At 44.9% G+C, this 18,782-nt stretch overlaps 4 protein-coding genes across 6 annotated transcripts; 1 reads left to right on the forward strand and 3 right to left on the reverse strand.

Annotated features, from left to right (window-relative positions):
• Nucleotides 1–79: 79 nt before the first annotated feature.
• LOC6738065 (probable tRNA-splicing endonuclease subunit tsp-4) lies at nucleotides 80–4,685 on the reverse strand. The gene is made up of 6 exons (XM_016169543.3): nucleotides 4,525–4,685; nucleotides 4,381–4,467; nucleotides 4,026–4,286; nucleotides 3,741–3,848; nucleotides 3,342–3,678; nucleotides 80–171 (listed from the first exon to the last, which is right to left on the reverse strand). Exons 1-5 carry the CDS (start codon nucleotides 4,571–4,573, stop codon nucleotides 3,353–3,355), a joined length of 831 nt encoding a protein of 276 aa, XP_016031894.1. The 5' UTR covers nucleotides 4,574–4,685; the 3' UTR covers nucleotides 80–171; nucleotides 3,342–3,352.
• A 128-nt stretch (nucleotides 4,686–4,813) lies between these two features.
• LOC27207737 (alpha-1,3-mannosyl-glycoprotein 4-beta-N-acetylglucosaminyltransferase A) lies at nucleotides 4,814–9,750 on the forward strand. Of its 3 annotated transcripts, none has more exons than XM_039293599.2 (4): nucleotides 4,814–5,134; nucleotides 5,740–5,820; nucleotides 5,913–5,971; nucleotides 6,428–9,750. In XM_039293599.2, the coding sequence occupies exon 4, from the start codon at nucleotides 6,611–6,613 to the stop codon at nucleotides 8,375–8,377; it is 1,767 nt and encodes a 588-aa protein (XP_039149533.1). In that variant the 5' UTR covers nucleotides 4,814–5,134; nucleotides 5,740–5,820; nucleotides 5,913–5,971; nucleotides 6,428–6,610; the 3' UTR covers nucleotides 8,378–9,750. The 3 variants fall into 3 exon arrangements, with proteins under 3 accessions (XP_039149533.1, XP_016031895.2, XP_039149534.1); XM_016183409.3 differs by having other exon boundaries at nucleotides 5,759–5,820; XM_039293600.2 differs by lacking the exon at nucleotides 5,913–5,971 and having other exon boundaries at nucleotides 5,759–5,820.
• A 155-nt stretch (nucleotides 9,751–9,905) lies between these two features.
• Nucleotides 9,906–11,934, reverse strand: LOC6738067 (alpha-1,3-mannosyl-glycoprotein 4-beta-N-acetylglucosaminyltransferase A). The gene has a single exon (XM_002084845.4). The coding sequence runs from the start codon at nucleotides 11,920–11,922 to the stop codon at nucleotides 10,402–10,404; it is 1,521 nt and encodes a 506-aa protein (XP_002084881.2). The 5' UTR covers nucleotides 11,923–11,934; the 3' UTR covers nucleotides 9,906–10,401.
• A 63-nt stretch (nucleotides 11,935–11,997) lies between these two features.
• Nucleotides 11,998–18,775, reverse strand: LOC6738069 (tyrosine-protein phosphatase non-receptor type 23). Its single transcript, XM_016169542.3, has 9 exons — nucleotides 18,535–18,775; nucleotides 17,408–18,157; nucleotides 14,395–17,337; nucleotides 13,348–14,340; nucleotides 13,155–13,283; nucleotides 12,913–13,094; nucleotides 12,671–12,858; nucleotides 12,493–12,612; nucleotides 11,998–12,434 (listed from the first exon to the last, which is right to left on the reverse strand). The coding sequence occupies exons 1-9, from the start codon at nucleotides 18,616–18,618 to the stop codon at nucleotides 12,322–12,324; spliced, it is 5,502 nt and encodes a 1,833-aa protein (XP_016031897.1). The 5' UTR covers nucleotides 18,619–18,775; the 3' UTR covers nucleotides 11,998–12,321.
• Between the last annotated feature and the right edge of the window lie 7 nt (nucleotides 18,776–18,782).

Consider the following 18,782-nt stretch of genomic DNA (forward strand, 5'->3'; position numbering starts at 1 on the left):
TTTGTCTCCAACACGACGATTTAATATTTAACGGTTACGGGGAAAATTCTCTTCAAGTTGGGATTTTTCGCGAAAATCCCCTTTCTACTCCTCCTCCACGACGCCACTGCTTTTCCAACTCCCTTTGCTCTTCCTCTTCTTCTTGCTGCTTGGCGCGCTGCTTTCTCGAAACTGAAATGAAAAATAGAAAAGAAAAAGAGTACAGAAATTAGTTATTAGCTCTCTCCCTCTCTCTTTCTCGGTCTCACTCTCCCGCTCTCGCACTCTTTGGGGGCCAGAGCGCGCGAGAGCGAGACAACGCATGTGTGTAGGCTGCTCACAGGAATTTTGTTGTTGGAGGAGACTTTTTCACAAGGGGACTGACTACTAGTATAAAATTGATGTTTCAAAATTCGTTGCTGCCCACAAAAATCACACAAAAATAGCGCGCCACATTTAAAAACGCCAACAGCACACACACGCGCACAAACTCAGACAGACGGACAGCAGACACAATCACATTTTTTAATACACAGTACAGTCAAGCCATGAGACACGCATTTAATTTTTTTTTTTGATCACTCAGTTATTTTGTGCGTTTTATAATCGCATGTCTCTTGATTTTGTTATTGTTTTCCCGCTCACGGAGCGCACTTTTTTTGTTTGTTGGTTCGGTTTTGGTTTGTGAAATTATCTTCTCACCGGAGCGCAAAAGAAAATTTCAGTGGCTGTGGGTGATTTTGTGCCTTCTCTTTCTCTTGCCCGTACGCTTTTTTCTCCTGCTTGTTTGTCCGCTCGCCAACGTTGGATAACTCGAACTGAGACTGAGTAAATGGTTTCGATCGAATTTCGCTGCTCCGGCGCTGCCAGCGCGGCCAGTTTTTCAGTTCTCTACTCGGGGAGAAAATGTGTAATTTCTGTACTGCTGGTGGTGGTTGTTTTGCGTGCTGGTGTGCGTGCGCGCCTGTATCTGTGTATCTATGAGAGAAGTGACCTGCCTGGCAACGCTCTTTGAAGTACAGTTGTCGAGCGGCATTGCCAGATGGAGCGCAGGAAGAGTATTTTTAGGAAGGAGAGGAGAGCAAGACGACAAGACAAAAAAGTCGGCAAGATAGTAAACAAAACTATAAAAGGTGGTAAATATTGAATGATGGAAATATTCTGGGCTGACTTCACGGACGAAAAACACATGTGACCGACCGGTCGGAGTATCAGAGTGCGATAAGAAAAAGGTCAACGGGATCCGTAGGTTTCGGTTCGAAAACTATCTGATCCGGGATCACAATATTCAACATTTTCTTCTGCTCTACTCTGAATAGAACCAATTTTACAGTTAAAATTAAGGATTAAGAAATCAAAACGTTTTTGAATTATAGCCATTAGAATTATAGCAATTGTATTAGAAATAAATTCTAATATTAGCTATGATTAAATGAATAAGCAGATTTTCTTGGAACCAAAATCTGGAAGCGTGTTGGGTTCAGAATAAATCACTTTCAGTTTTCTTTTTAAGAATGTCATATTCCATTTTTCTAGGAACAAGTGTAATGTTACTGAGGGTTACACAGGAATCAAAAGAATCTGATAAGTTTGGATTAAAATAGATACGTATCGGGACTGGGTTTCTCTTCGGTTCCGAATATCAACAGATCCTGTGACAGTAATAATAACAACTGGAAGAAAAGCCGGTTCGCTCTTACGCCCTACATTCTCTTTCCCCTGTCTTTGACTCTCCTCTCACCATGCGAATCCAATCCAATCACCTGTTACTTTTGACACATCTCAGAGACCGAGACCCTACGGGGTAAAAACATATAGTAAGTCTCATTCTCGTATGCAGATCAAGTCCAGCTTAAGAGCGGAGAGACCCCGCGATAGGGAAGTTAGTCGAATTTGGAAGTGAAGGAGAAGGAGAGTGGCACTTCTAGTCAACGCTCAGAGAAGAAAGTAATATAAAGTGAGCGAGTGTCCAAATTTTTAAGATTACAATTTTCTCTGTTTTGATGCTGCTGGGCAGGGGAGGGGGCCATGAGAAATGCCGTTCGAAATGCCCCTTTAAAGTTCCAATCGGCGTTAAAGCAGTGAGCATGTTTCATGTTTCGCAGCTGGCAATGCCGACCAACGGAGCATGATGTGAGAGTGAGGGAGAGCGTGCGCGCCGGGGGGTGGTGATGGTGGTGGGTGACTCTACAGAGTGCTAGTGTTGTTGCGGAAGGGGGAGAGAGGTGGAGGAACGAGCGCGAACCGAGCACAGTGGGATAAAAAAGTGGTAGGAATTAAATTACTATGTTACATTTTTGGATAAAATGTATAACTGCTTTTTGTAAGCAAATTGTTAAAGCGTTACTGGACTATTTTTTCCATTGGCTACTTTTTTTTAATGTTGAGCCGTAAATGTTAAATGTTTCCAAACTAAAGTTTTGTGTTTTATAAAAATGTATGAAAAAATTAAAAGTTCTACAGATAGCTCTCGTCCCACCGTGCGTCAACCCGACTGTTTGAAATTCGAACGGCGCGGCACGACTTTTGCCTGGCCTTCCCCACCGCGCCTTATCACGTTGTTTCTATTTAAAAAAAAAAAAAACTGAATATACTTGAAACGAACGCAAAACATGAAGAATTCAGCACAAATTTGTTGAAAACAAATACGCAAATGTATGCGACTTATTTGCCTATCGCCGTTTGCTTATAGAAGTGCATCTGTATGTGTGCTCTGGCGTTTGGGGGCCATCGAATTAAAACCTCATTTTGTATAACTAATTAATTTAACAAAGTTTAGCGGGAAGCGACGAATGACTCCCGCCTAAAAACCACAACAATGGACCCTGGACGGAGTGGCGAGCAAACATCTCGAGTTGGATGTCGTGGTCATAATAAACCGATTTACCATGTGCACTGTGTACAATTTCCAACTGTGAGTGGGAGAAACCGTTTTTGGCGCTGCTCCTGCCGCTCAGAGCGAGACGGCGAAACGTGGAGAGTCCGCCAGAGAGGGGAGGAGCGACGGGGAAATGGAGCGGAGCGGGAGCGTAGTTTCTCCGGCATTGTATCCAATTTCCACTAAAAAATAAACCCAATTCGGCGCCAAAAACAAAACCCGTGCTCACGGAAAGCCCACTCTCTCCCGCTCAGTCTTAAAAAAAAATAAGATTCTTTGGAGCAAAAAAAAAAATACACTGGTCGAAATTAGATGTTCTCCCTTGAGCGCAAAGTCTTCTCAATGCGTCACAGATATTCAGTACAATTAAAAGTTGCTGACTAAAGTATTAGTCTACTTTCTAACTTTAGAAACCAACTTTGGAATAATAATAATTTAGAATATTATTATTAGAATTGCATGTTCTTTTGCTACATCTACTTGCCTGTGATTTCCTCATTTGCCAGGATTGCACCATGCGACCGTTTGGTAATGGATTTTTTCCTCATTATTTTCCATCTCGTAGGCGAATACGCAGCTTTTGTTGACAATCACCGATAGACGAACTTTGGCTATCAGTTCCAGGGGTTTAATTACAGGTTGTTCGTGAACAATTACAATGTGGGAGGCATGGTAGATCATGGGATCGCCGGGGTAAACCAGAAAGTCAGCACCAAATGCATCGCCGGAAGTCACGTACTTTCCGCGCCGCCAAAGATCTTTGAAAACGCGGTATTTCAGGGAATTGGTGTGCACAATGGGAATGGTAACTATTTGCGCAGCTGTTGGTTGTAGAATTGAATTAAGCTTATTTATCGAGAGATATAGGTTTTAATATATCTACAGTGATCCGTGGGATGTTCACAAGGCACCTCCAGCAAGGCATTTTGGCGATCGAATTTGAAATTCACAGACATCTCCATTAGTACATCCTTGTCAGTCAGAGCGGCAGCTAAAAATTAAGTTATCTTATACTCCTTTTTTTATGCACATTTTATAAAATTAGATTTAAGTGCGCTGATAGCTAAGTTTAAAATTTTGAATTTATGTGGATGAACTTCCACTGACATATTATTTATACCAAATATTATACATATATTATATTTATTTCCCAGTAATATTCTTTTACCCAATTCATTTTTGCCCTGCTTGAGCAACTTCTTGCGTTTTCCCGTCAGTATCTTATCCATGTATCGTTCAGTTTCCCGTAGTTTCTCCGTTTTCAGTGCTTCCTCCTGTCCCAGTAACCGGGATTCAAAATCCGCCTTGCACTCCTCCAGTTTCTCGGCAGTGGGTTTGGCCTTCAGATCTTTGGATTTATCAACTAACTTTGCTATATTCTCATCCAAAAGCAATTGGGTTTCAAATTTACTCAGCTCCACGGGCAGAGCTGAAAAAAGTAAGAAATTGTAATAATGTATGTTCAAATTTGATACCAAACAAATCCAAAGCTGGAAGAAGCCCTATATAAGTAAATATCTTACTGGATTGATTGGGACTCCAGCCTTTTGTGTTCGCTGTGCCCACTGGAGCACCCATTATGCGATGTTTGCTCCGCAGTTCCATGTAATCTGGGTAGTAAGCGCATTTGATTAAATGCCAATTTTATTGTTCTTTAAGCCACTCACCATCCACGTTGAAAACGAAGCCAGTGCCGTTAAGCAGAGTTAAATACATTTTTGCAAAAATCTTTTGTTATTAAAATGCGGCTAGAGATGTGCGAAGTGCAGGTACCTGTTGTACCCTTAACATATGTTAACCGTTGCCAATAAGCCAGAAGCCATACTGTTAAACATAACATAAGAGTGTGGCCACCTCAATTATCAGCGACCGTCTGGCATCACAGCAATGCCGATAACGATTGCTTGGCAGCAGCCTGTTCTGTTGTTGTTTTTGGTCGGGGGCGTTGAAACTAATTCCCCGCTGTATTGTATATAACGTTAAACAATAGCAATAGCAATCCGAGTGCTGCAATAATTTACATCACTTGCATTTACATAACGCACTCGGCGGGCAATCGTAAATATGTGAAGACAACGAGAAACGCGTGCGAACGACAACGAATGGCGAAAATAGGAGGAGCATCGAAAAAGGGAGAAAACTGCGAATTGGCTACAAGTAGCAGCGTGCAAAATACCCAGATGGATAAATAGAATTCACTGCGTTCAATTTGTTCCTATTTAAGTGCTGATTAATTAGTTAATTCACCCATTCGCCCCACTTGAGCTGCAAACAAGTGTGAGTAAATAAGGGTGTGCATGTGCGTGGGTGCGAACTTTTCGCTATTCCTGTTTATTTACCCATTTATCTTTTTTCATATTTATTTATTCTTTCGACCCATTGTTTACGTTCGCCTGCGTGCGCTAAACGAAGTGCGAAAGTTTATATCTTCACATTGTTAATGTTCACACAATGCCGAGTGCCGATCTCTCATATCGAATAACTGATACCCGGTGTGAAAACAGAGGGTAACTAAAAAATATAAGCATAATTATATCGAAATATTAAGTGATTACAAATTTTAAGATTTTTAATTTATAAATGACAAATCTTTCTTTTCTTTAGTCATTCGTATTTGTCAGCTTATTAAAACTAAGCATAAACAAATTAGTTTATTGATGTTTCCGGTTAGTAAGAGTTTAATCAATGAACATTCCTCGTTTACAGAAATAACTTTTCTGCGATAACGAAATTTTAATTTAATTGGCCCGCAAAATCCTTGGTGTATAATAAGTAAATCTCTATGGGATTTCCGACCAGCCCAATACAACCGACCCGCTAAATATACCCCTTTCTTTTGAGCTGCCAAACCCAAACCAGACGAATTAACAATCAGTAAACAGCATTTGCTCCCACTTTCAGACCCACCGATCGAACTTTTGGCGGCGAGGAGGAAGAACATAGCTTTCCGGGCACTTGGCCATGTAAGTTAAGTCTAGGTCTACTGCCTACTGCCAACGTCTTGGGTGCTCAGTACATGTACATAACAATTATTATTATTCTAACTCACGGCCAGGTCATGTGGCGAGAATTGCGACAGCTGCCACCACCGACGACGTCGTTAATCCAACCCGGGTAAGGCAAAAGGCGGCTACGGCTACAAAGAAGCGTTAAACGGTGCGACCTTCGGACGCAGCCCCCCATGGGCCACCCCACGGCACTCTTCAAAAAAGCCAATAAAATTAGCAACTACACTAGGGATTTATAGACGAAAGCACACATGTGAAAACACAAGTCGCACCTAAATATAGGAAGAGTTTAGAAAAGTTTTAATAGGGCAAGCAGAAAGGGCTAAATGCTAATAAATTTAATGTGAAAAATATCTTGAAAGTTGTAGTTAAACTCTGAACTAGCAGGTTTTTAAATGAGTTCAATATAACTGATAGCTCATCACTCTCTTAATTGAATAATCAAAGGATAGAGTTTAATTTTGGTTAGAATCAGCATATACAAATCATTCTTGATTTGAATATGTATTTCTTCCCCAATTTTTGGCAGTGTACAAAACTAAATGCCTTGTTTTTGTTGCAGCGCCTGCATTAGTCATAGGAGGAATGAGGATGACAGCCGGCCCAAGGGAACGCCACCAGCACAACGAACCAGAGACCGAGCCAGAACGGAAAGCCAACCCAGAAGAGGAAGCAAAGCAGCCCCAAGGCAAACAGTTAGCTAATTAATACGACACAGCCAGCGGAGGAATCCAGGGCAGAGCGAATGATGTTCAAGATTAGGCAGCGGAACTGCATGCTGATAGTGACGGCCCTGGTGCTGGCACCATGCATCGTGATCCTGATGGTGATGGGACCCGAGTTATCCACCGAACAGTCGCTGACTCAGCGCCTGGCCGAATGCCATATGCGGCTGCAGTATTTGGAGTCCATGTACCGCGCCCGCCAGGAGGACGTGGCGCTGCTTTCCCAGTACCTGGGCCAGCTGCAGAGCGTCAATGTGACGGGAGCCAGTGCACCACCGCCGCCGCCACCTCTGCCCGTGGTCAATCTGCTCGACGGACTGAGTCCCGAGGCCAGGCAGCTGCTGAGAAATGCGTCGCATATCAGTAAGGGTGGCAGTGCCAATGGTTCGATGGCCAGGAGCCAGAATATACGGCTACCGAATGCCTATCATTTCCTGCCGCATCTCCTGGACGATGCGGGCTCCCTGCGACCAGCATACTTGCAAAGCAAGGGCCGTTCGGATGTGAGCATTGTCCTGGGTGTGCCCACCGTGCGGAGGGAGAAGCAATCGTACCTGCTCGGAACCCTCCACAATCTCATCGAGAACATGAACGACGAGGAGCAGAACGAAACACTAATCATTGTCTATATAGGAGAAACGGATATGGAGTCCGTGCAACTTATTGCCCGTCAAATCGAGGCCAGTTTCGATCAGCATGTGGAGAGTGGACTGATTGATATAATAGCACCTGCGCCTAGTTACTATCCCAATTTCGAACGACTTCGCATCACACTGAATGATCCTTTGGAGCGCGTCAAGTGGCGCAGTAAGCAAAATCTGGACTTTGCCTACCTGATGGCCTATGCCCATTCGAAGGGAACCTTTTACGTTCAACTGGAGGACGATATACTGACCAAGCGGCAGTTCATCACCACCATGAAGAAATTCGCTCTAATCAAGAGCGCATTGACGAAACCTGATCAACCAGAATGGTTTGTGCTTGACTTTTGCCAGCTTGGCTTTATTGGCAAGATGTTCAAGAGTGCGGAGCTACCCTACCTGATCACCTATTTCCAAATGTTCTATAATGACAAGCCAGTGGACTGGTTACTAACGTATTTCATCGAGTCCAAGGTTTGTCGCACGGACAAGGATCAGAAGCACTGCAATGCGGAGAAGGCAAAGTACTGGCAGCATTTTCGAAAGTCCCTTTTCCAACACATTGGTACAAGTTCGTCGCTGAAAGGAAAAGTTCAAAAGCTGAAGGACAAGCAGTTCGGCAGTAAGGTGCCGCAGTATTATGCCCATACACACAATCCGCCGGCTCTGGTGAAGTCCAACATTGCGCCGTATAAGAACTATCTGTTGCAACGCGCTTATAGAGGAGAATCCTACTTCTGGGGCTTGCTACCGCAGCCTGGAGATCTGGTGCAGATCATATTCGAGCGACCCACTCAGCTGAGGCACTACCTCTTCCGAAGCGGCAACTCGGAGCACCCGTCCGATAGGTTCTACAACACGACGGTGGAGCTCCTGCCGGCGGATACGCTGAGCGAAAATTCGTCCGTCTGGAGCAACTACAACACCACCACGGACGGCTATCTGGTGGTGGGTTCATTCGATAGCCTGGGCGTGGCCGAGGGCCTTCTGGATGCAAAGATAGGTGCCATCAAGGAGCTGCGCCTCCACGTCCACAGCGACAGCGAAAATTGGGCCCTGCTCAGCGAGATCGAATTACAGGAATGGGGCAGTGATTCCAAATCCGAGGACAATGCCGCAAAGCCACGGTATGTGGGGGGCAGCTGATTGCTGCATCGCCACCGGCAGCGGCAAAACTGGGATGAATAGGAGCCAAGCAGTCCTGGTAATCCATCGAATCCCTCTCCAGTTAATGTCTATACTAATCCCCATCCACAATTTGTCTATGGGATTGTGTCGATTTCGCTGAGATGCAGTCGTGGGAGCAAAACGTAATCTTAATCAAATAGCTTGAGAAACATTTAGGAATAATTAAGATAACTTTTTTCCCATGGCTCTTAAAAAGATGCAACTTTTTGCTGAAGAATTCGTTTTGCTCCCAAGGCATTGTCATGGTTTTTCCATAGCTGCGAGTCGACCAACCCAATAATTGTACATCTGTGTGTATATTTTTCGAATGATGCTTTTACCCTCGATTATCTCAGTGTGTAAATAATCTCCCCAAACATCTCGTCTCTCGCTCTCCTAACTTTAAGTGATTATCCTTAGCTATAAGGCTCAAGTACGACTGTAGACCGATTATATTGCCATATATCCCCAGAACCAATTCGTTAGGGTTTCTTTAACTTAAGCGTTACGAGCCTCGTCAATATCATTGGTCTACAGTCTCCCAAAAGTCTTGTTTAATCCCAAGCTGTCAGTATATTTTTCGCATAACCATATGGATTTGATATATGTACTCCAAGTGCCCCTTCCATTTTTTCATGGTGGTATAATATATTGGTATAGATTATAAAAATCAAGTTGTGGGCTATGTTAGTAAGGCTATTTCTTGGTATTCCTATATTTGTTCGAATATTATCTTTTTATGTTTATTTTTCTTTAGTTATAAGTGTTAACCTCATTTTATCGGTAACCCCAACACATTCCAATTTATTTTGTTTTCATTTTTTTTTTTAATTTCCAAGTGATCAAGAATCTCGAACCCGCTGAAATCTTATCGATCAATTAAGAATTAAGAAATATTTACACATTGTTGCACACTTAAGTTTAATCTGTACATTAATTGGTTAAAAGTATTCCTTTACTTTAATAATTTATCGTAATATTATGAATTCACCCATCATGCTTGTGTTAGTTTTTTATAGCCACCTTCTTGAAGATGAAGCCATAACTACATACATAAATAAAATATGCATAAACATAAACATTGAACCATTAAATAACGAAACGATTTTTAGCATTCTTGCTTTTTTACTGTGATTTGTTAATAATTTGTGCATAACAATGAAATAATTATATACCTACATTATATACATATACACGTACATGTAAAACAACTCTAATTAGCAATTGTAAAACGAAATTCCAAAAACAAAAATCATTCATAAGAAAACATTTTTTATATATACATACGATCCATTTTATGATTGGTTCAACTAATTGGAAACGCCAAATTTTTTGATAGACTATGACAAAAATCAACTAAAAACAAAAACAAGAATGATGATGATTGTTTAAACTTGGTTCCTGTTGAGTAAAGAGAATTGCAATATATAGTGGCATAAATATTAAAGAGCTAAGTTCGATGCATTCTGTTGCATTTTTTGACTTTCGAAAGTTATTCAATTTCAAATTCGTATGCCGCTATATATAGAGTAACAGATATTGTAGACTGCTTTCGATAAACTGAATAATTGAAACGAATGTTTTGCATATACTTACTATTGCATAATTGTACGAACATAAATATATATATATTTTTATATATTCCTGTGTTACATGTGCGCCAACTAGCAACAATAATTTACAGCACTCGCTCTCCCAGACACACTCATTTTGCCAAATTGCAACAAATTAGCAAGCAACAATAATAGCGGATAGTGATCAATCGGAATAATATATATATTAGCTGGCATTATAGGCTTCCCCTTCCACGAACACATAACGATCGTAGCTGAATTACAACAAATTACAAATTACAAATAACAATTTTACAATATTCATAAGCCGTTGGGACAACTCAAAACTTAATCGAATCACAAACGAGAACAACAAATATGCGTGTAATGTGTGTATAAGCTTAATAAATAACTCAAGTATTTGAAATTGAATTGATGGAAATGTATTAATTATTGTACAAACTGAAAAACAAGCAGGAGTAATAGCATTGCGGATCGTAGCTCGAGGATAGAGGATCCATTGGAAGCCCAAAAGAATCGACGGAACCAGCTGAGCCCCTCGGGCTCCTCCTTTATGTAGTAGTACATATAAGTATAGGGCAGCTCCGCTTTTCCATCCCTTTCTGCAAACGATTGGACGGTGTGACTCATCACGAATCCACACTGCCTTGTCGAGGAGCTGTTGGCCACCAGTGTGGGCGATCCCTTGACCAATTCAATATTGAACTCGGCCAGATTGTGGGCTGTCTCCTTCGCATTGCGGATGTGAAGCTGCGTCTGCTTGAACTGATTGGTTATCAGATACTTCATGATCTTGGGCATCCGTGGCATGTAGATCCAGATAAACGTTTCCCCCTCAACCAGGTCGAGATTATGCTTCAACAGCGAGTTCCGATGGGTGGCGATCAGGTTGAGCGGCTGTCGCAGATGCCTCAAGCGCTGCCTTGCAAAGTTATGGTTAAAGAAGGCATCCTTTTGATATTGCTCCTTATCCGCCAAGGACGATTGGGCACCCATATGCTGGAACTGGGATTGCGCGGAGCGCAGCAGTCTGGACTCGAAGTTCCGCTGACATTCGGGATCGGAAACACTATCCCAGCGACAGCTCTGCAGGGTCACGAAGCTCTGGAGCAGCCAGTCAATGGGCTGGTCATTGTAGAACAACTTCAGGTACGCCACGAAGGAGCTCAGCACGGAGGTGCGAAAGAGCTTCCCTATGAAGCCCAGCTCACTGAAGCTCATCACAATCCAATCGATCTGCTGGGCAATCCGAAAACTGCTGTGCAGTACTGCAAACTTCTGGATGTAGTCCAGAAAACCCACGTTCGCCATCACATCGTCCTCCAGTTGCAGGTAGTACAAGCCCCTGCTCTTAGCGTAGGACATCAGGTATATGTAGTCCAGGTTCTGTTTGGTCCTCCACTGAACTCGCTGCGGATCATCGTTCAGCGTGATGTGTAGCCTCGAGAAGTTGGGATAGTAATTCAAAGGTGGCGCAATGACATCGATGAGGCCAGCTCGCATGTGCGTCGAATGATTCGCATGCAGTTCCTTCACTATGAACTTGGCGAACTGCAGCTTGGTTTCACCCACGAATATCACAATTAGACAATTGTCGCGCTGCTCCGGAGTCATTCGACGGATCAGACAGTCCACGGTTTGGAGAACATAGTTCTTTTTCGGTCGCAGTACAGTGGGTACTCCAATCACGAACTTGACACCAGTCCTTCCGCCGCCAACGCGATATCTGGGCTTTAATTCCGGATTGGTTACAATAGTCTCCCAGTTGCCATCATGATTGATGGTCTTGGCGAACATTCGTGGCACTTTGGTCTTGTTTTTCACTACTCTTGGTTCCACTGGCTCAATCTGGGTAATATCCTTTCCGAAGTAGAGCATAGCACTCACCAAGTAAGTAACTATTATCAGACCTGGCAGGCAGGTCTTCCAGCGAATGCTGATCACCTTCATGATTCGAAGTTAAATTCGACACAAATACTGGCTAGTTGTACTGATATTTTCCACAAGGAATGCTTTCTACACCCATTTGATTTTTAATGTATTTTATTAAGTGATATAAATGTTCTATTGATTTCTAATATACTCGCACAGTGGTTTGAAACGCTTGACAATATCCCATAAAAATCACGATTCGGTTTGCATCGAATTACAATTTATATAACAGTTGAAAGAGACGATTACGATACAGAATAAAACATAATTTCGATATCCCTTTAAATACTTTTCTCTTGCCTTAACTTGTTTGAAACAATATTAGATAATTAGGAATAGGTCTGCACAGTTAAATATTTGTATAAATACTCGTTTTGATTACGCATAGTTCTTTAGTTGGTTGCTTGGCTCAGTCGTTTACTTCAGCTTCCAAAGTGCATCCAACTCGTTGAGCGGATCCTTGTTCTCCTGCTGCTCCTTGGCTGTCACCTGCGGCGCCATCTTCATTTGATATGAGGTCATTATGCCACCTGCAAGACAATGGTAACTTGAGTTTTAATTATAACAATGTTTAATCAAATAGCTTACGTTTGTTTAGCACATTGTGAGCATTGCAGAGCACAATTTGCATGGACTGCTCCAGGATGGCTGAATCCCTAAGCGAATTTTGACGCTGCGCACAAATGCGAGACCAAACATCAATCGTATCTAAATAGGGACGCGAGATTAAATATATATAAACTGGTTAAAAATCAATTAAGCTTACTTATCAAAATTGGCTGCTTGTTCTGGGTCGCTATAATAGCACATACTCCAATGGCCACCAGTTCGGAGCGCTCTGAGCCCGTTAAGCAGTTCATAATAAGCGGCGATTGCGGAGCATTGGCTGCCTGGCAGCGCTGTCTGTGGGTCTCCAAAGCATTTTCTGCCACTCCCAGAAGTTGAGCTGGAGCCCTGTAAAATAGCAATGTTTATTTCCCTCCATCGGATGAAATCTGGACATTTTACCCCTTGGTCCACTGTTTCAGCTGCAGTAGAGACAAATCCAGCACTGCGTCCGCTCCATGCATGGACAATTTGAGTTGGTATTCGGAGCAGTGGCTAAGTTGCTGCAATTTTAAGCAGGTCACGGTGTAATCATCATAGTGAGTAGGCTGGTCCAACGCTTGAGGCCAGTAGGGATCAAAAAGCTGTAAAACATATCAAATATTTAGAATCCATAGTCTCATACTTTTGCTTAAGTTACTCACTTCATTTGGGGTGTGCAGGCAAACCACAGTGCGCGACTTCTCCGACCAGATCATGGACCAGAAATCGTTGATGGTATTCGGCTGGGGAGTCTGGGCGACAATGAAGTTGGGACAGCCGGCACTCAAGTTCTAAATGATTAAGAACAGCGTTTAAATATTGTGTGCTATAACAACATTTGCTGGAATAACTCACCTTCATGTAGGCGGCATTGATGTAGTCATCGGTCTGCTTGTCCAGCTTTACTCTGGCATGATCGTAGGGCAGACAATCGAGGGATCGATTTTTCTCCGGGAACAGTTTCGCAATGGTAGTGGATCGCTTGTTGGCAGCGGCTTCTTTATCCAGCTTCTGCTGCAGCTCTTGCCATTTGGCGCCCAGTTGTGTTTTTCCATTCAACATTTTCACGTGCAGATTCTCCAATAATTTTTCATAGCTCTCCACCTCCTTTTGGAAATATTTTGTCGTTTTTTCGTCCGTAAAAGTTTCGGATTGGAATGCAAAAGTGCTCGAATGGCCATTGGCGGTGCCAGATGCCTTGGTCGGTTTCTCACTGACGGAATGTGTAACGGATACCGAGTCCCAGTCAAAGTTCTCCAGGGAACTTAGGTCGGAGCAGTTGGATAGGTTATCTAAACTGGCACACTTCGGACCCGAAGGAATGGTAACTGAAGCTTGAGCAGTTCCCTCGGTGGCTGCTACAGGAATTTCCGGTGTTGCGGGTGCAGCATGCTCTGCGACACTTTCTACCTTAACAGGCACCGATACCTGACTTGCCGGCGGCGTGGGAGTGGCCACCACCTGGGGCTGCAAAACAGGTTGCGGCAACATTGGCGGCGGAACAGCCACGGAGCAGTCAATGTCCAGGTCGCTAAGCAGATCCACATTGCTGGTAACCTTGGGAGCTAAGGCCTCCGGCTTTGGTTCTACTTTGGTCAAAGCCGCGGAGGAAGCGTAGGGAGCTCCGCTGGAAGTCGTTTGTGTTTCTGCCGTGCTGCTCGCCCCACTTTGCATATAAATCGAAGCAGTTGAATTCGAAGGAGGCGCAGGAGTGGGTTGTTGCTGCGGATTTACACTGCCAAGGTATCCATAGGGAGTGGAGTAGTAGTTGGATGACTCATTGCCCTCCATCGCGGAAGTGGAGTCTTTAGCTGCCATATTGACCTTGGTGTGGGACACGATAGGCGACTGTTGGATAAATATATCGTTATTTTAGGTCTCAATAGCGTGTATATCACTTACATCGAATCCAGTGGCGGTATTGCTGCGACTGGCAATCTCTGAGTCCGTGGTTCCCACCGACTGCTGCTTGCCACTCTGGCTGAACTGGTAGCTTTGCGAGGCTTGGGATCCCTTCAACGAACTGGTGTCCTGCTGGTAGCCACTGCTGTACTCGTATATACCTGTCTGCGGATTAAAGCTATAGCCAGGATGGTTGGAATAGCTGCTGTAGGTGGCTGAAGGATGAGGAGATGTGGGAACCTGAGCTTGAGATGAAGTGGGGGCTGGAGTCTGAGCTGGAGCAGGACTTGGTACCGAAGAAACACCAGGAGCTGGGGCTGGAGCTGCATTGGGATCAGTATACTGCTGTGGATATGGCAAAGGTTGCCCAGCATTCGGAGGTGTTGCCTGCTGGCCAGGAATAGGTTGTGGCGACGCTTGGACAGCCTGCGATGGATAAAGTGATGGCTGTTGCGGAGCAAGTGACTGCTGTTGTTGTTGTGGATAACCAGATGGTTGCTGCTGATATGCCAGTGGTTGTTGAGGCGTCTGGGACTGGGAATATCCGGTGGCCTGCTGCTGCGGTGTCTGCGATTGTGGATATCCAATAGCCTGTTGCTGGGACTGAGGATACCCAGCTAGCTGTTGCTGAGGTGTCTGTGGATATCCAGTCTGTTGCTGCTGTGGTGTCTGTTGTCCAGTCGATTGCTGAGTTTGGGCATAGCCGGGTGCATGGAGCTGAGGCGTCAGTTGCTGGGCATAGCCTGATAATGGCTGCTGTAGATAAGCTCCCACCTGTTGCTGCGGTGTCTGAGATTGTGGATATTCACCAGCCTGCTGCTGTGATCCCTGAGGATATCCACCAGCTTGCTGCTGTGATCCCTGACTTGGCACATAACCCAAGGGCTGTTGGGCTGATTGTCCTGTTGGATAACCAGAAGGTGCTGGCGGATAAGTCACCTGTTGAGCTTGAGCGTTGACCTGTTGGTAGGCCTGTCCTGAATATCCTGCCGCTGTTTGGTAAGGATTGGACATTGGATTGACCACGAAGGGTGCCTGCAGGTTGGACGGCAGCTCACTGGGATTTGAAACCGAAACTGGATTGCCCGATGTTGCCACATACAGAGGCTGCTGGATATTCAATCCCTGGGAAGCTGAGCTTGCGGGAACTGTTCCGGGTGGAGCGTAGGCTAGAGGAGGAACAGACCCACTTGGATACCCGTAATTGTATGCCATGCCTGCTTGGTTGTTATCCTGCGCCTGGCCCTGCAAGTTCATCAGACCCAGCGCTCCGTGCAGGGTCTGCGAGTTTGGCGATGCTTGGGCCTTGTAGGCCGGTGGAGCAATGTGCTGCTGTTGCTGCTGATACATGGGATTCGTGTAGCCGGCGGCACTGGGATCAAAATACTGCTGCTGTGTGAGACTATAGGGTGGAGGTGGCTCATTCGGCGGTGCAGTGGCATAGGAACAAGCGGCCTGCGTGGGATTTTCCGAGCCCACCGGCACTGGACGCACTGTAGGCACATAGGCGGGATTCGAAGCATCCGCCATGGCTGCCTTGGCCTTGAGGTAATCCCTTAATTTGGGAGTGCTGCTCACCGCTGGCACAGGCGTAGTTTCCGCTATTGGTTTGCTGACAACTGGAGTTGTTGTGGCCTTAACGCTCTGCATCCTTTGCTGGCGCTCTTCGGACTGCACATCCCTGGCAGATCGAAATCTGGTAAGTAGCTTCTGTACATTTCCGGCTAGTTTCTTGTAGAATTCCAAACCCTTGGCGGATTTTGCCAACAGATCCTCATAAACATCATAGGATGCCGCTAGCGAGCTGTAAAAGTGCTCCCGTTTCTGCTTCACGTCCTGGAGCGTTTTCAAAACTGGTGCCGCCTTGGCATAGTTCTCAGTTAGAGCTTGCAGAATATTACCTTGAGCCACCATATTCTGATCCAGAAGTGCGGTGATTTTGTCGTGCTTGCCCAGCTCGGTTGCAAATAAAGCTTGGAGGCCCTCCTGTCCACCGTGGGCAATTACTTTGCCAGTGATATCATCCTCATTGATGGCTATCCTCAAATCAGCATGGAACTGAGCACGTTGCGCCTTCATTTCGTTGACTTTGTTGAGGATGAGCTTCACATCCCTGAAAATTTCGGTGGTATTCAGTTCCGAACTTAGTTTGGGCATCAGTTGTTGAATCTCAGGCAAAGGTCTGGCCAGGATCTTTAGATTATTTACGTGCAGGCTCATGGCTTTCCTCAACGTATTATTGGATTCCCCTGCCCGTGCATGGGCTTCACTGTATTTCTGGAACTCTCGCGATAACTCTGTAATGTGGGCATTTGGAGTTCGTTGAACGCCGGTGGCGGATTGAAACTCTCGCTCTGCTTTGGCTTCTGCCTCCAGCATGCTCGAAATCTCACCCAGGTTGGTCTCCACATCGGCTGTAATCTCAGCCAGCTGAGACATGGCCTCTACAAGATCGCTGATAGCAGTCTTGTTTGCATTTAAGGCGGCACAGCGATCCACGATGCCCTGAGGCAACTTATTGGCTTGCTCCTCGTTGATATTCAGATTATCCAGGGTGAGCGAGCTCATGTACGACTCCAGTTGGGTGTCCTTCTCCTCCAGCAGGGCTCCGTACTTACGCAAAAGTTTGGCTTTCTCTTCGCTGTACAAGGAGCTGGCTTCGTGGGCCTTCATGGGCACTAATCTGGCAAAGATGTCTGGACCCGCGTGCTCCTCGTCGCTTACTTGGAAGCCAATCCCATTGACCAAATTGGCACCTTGCACGGCTGCAATGGTGGACAATTCGGGCACCGCCTCATGGTAAATGAACTCATTTTCGTTTTTGGCATTTTTGCGCTTCGCTTCCACCACATCAGCGGTGAAGCTGAGGGATTCGTTGATTTCCCGCTGGTCCGGAAGGCCCTTGGACTCTTTGCGTGCCTCCTCCAGTTTGTCCCAGGAAGCCTGAAAGGAATATTAAGTAAGCATTTAAACCTTTCTTTTAAATAGAGCTCAAAATGTTATAGTTACTGACCTGGTAGAGCGTCACCCTTTCGCCCATTTGACGCTTCTCTTCGGAATGTTGGCCTTGGTATAGATACAATATGCAGGTGAGATAGTTGATCTTGAAGCGAACGTACTTCTTCCACAGTTTGTACACAGAACTATCGATAACCTGGGCCACTGGACCATCATCTCCTCCCGTAAGGAGAGCAGCCAGTGCAGCTCCATAGTAAACCACAATCTGTGCCGTCACTTTGGCCACAATATGCGGTTTCCTATTGTCGATCAGCGACTTCTCGAGTATGCATTCCTGGGCTTGGGCAAAGCACACCTGTTGCTGAAAGACCAGCAGCTCTGGGGTCATAAAATCGCCTCCGCTATTGACATTGGCATAGCGTTCTCTCAGCTCTCCATAGGCCCAAGCTGCCGCCTGGAAGTGGGTGCAGGCCATCTTCATTCCATCCACATCGCCGCGGGTCACCGACGCTCCGGACTGTGTGTGCAATGCGGCAATGTTGAACAGCACGGCAGCCCGTTCGAATCGCAGATCGGTGACCTCGTGAACGGCACTGTGATAGAGATCCTTCCATTTAAAGGTGAAGATTCCGCGATCCGCCAGCTGTGGAAATCGATTCTGAAGGGCGTGCAGCTGGCAGTAGTAGCGTTTCATCACCGGCGCTCCATCTTTCGTGGTGTGCATGGCCTGGTTTCGCAGAGTCTCCAGGGCATGGACCTCTTTGGAGTAAGCCTCGGGATCTTCATGATAAAATTCCGCGATGTACTGGAAGCAAAACGTGAAATGTTTTAAGTTGGATTTTTATTATGGAGTTTTATGTGAAGGGTTTTCATGTGGAATTAAGTGCAATAACCCACCAAACTGCCCGTGTTTGTTTATAACATTGTATTTGTTTGCCGAGTAAATCAGATGACGGCGATGACTCAGCCGCCAGACAAAGGGGGCTTAAAAGTTGGTGAAAACGGAAAATACAATGGAGCAAATTGCATCGTAGGAATGGAAATTTCGATTCCAATATGAATCCAATAAGCAACGCATTTTTCCAAGTTGACCGATAATTCCGTTTCACCAAGTTGTATCCTCTTTGTTTTGCTGGCTCTCTTAATTATTTCACTCCCCCTTTCGCACTCTCTTCCTTTTACCTTTTTCAAAGCCGCAAAGGAGGTTCCCTCGGGACTCGATTTTAGGGCGAACCACAGCATATGCAAACGGGGCACCGCCTCCATGGTGTTTAGTTTACTTGTTGCCTGCCCAGTTGGCCTTATATTTTACACACAATTTATACTAATTGCTGGCAATAAATTTACCAATATCAAAACAAGATTGTTTTATGAAAAATGGTGCAGTGTGACCGTTTCAACTTGCTGGAAATATGCACTAAAAAAAAGGC

Source organism: Drosophila simulans, chromosome 3L (assembly GCF_016746395.2).
Source record: "Drosophila simulans strain w501 chromosome 3L, Prin_Dsim_3.1, whole genome shotgun sequence".
NCBI lineage: Eukaryota > Metazoa > Arthropoda > Insecta > Diptera > Drosophilidae > Drosophila > Drosophila simulans.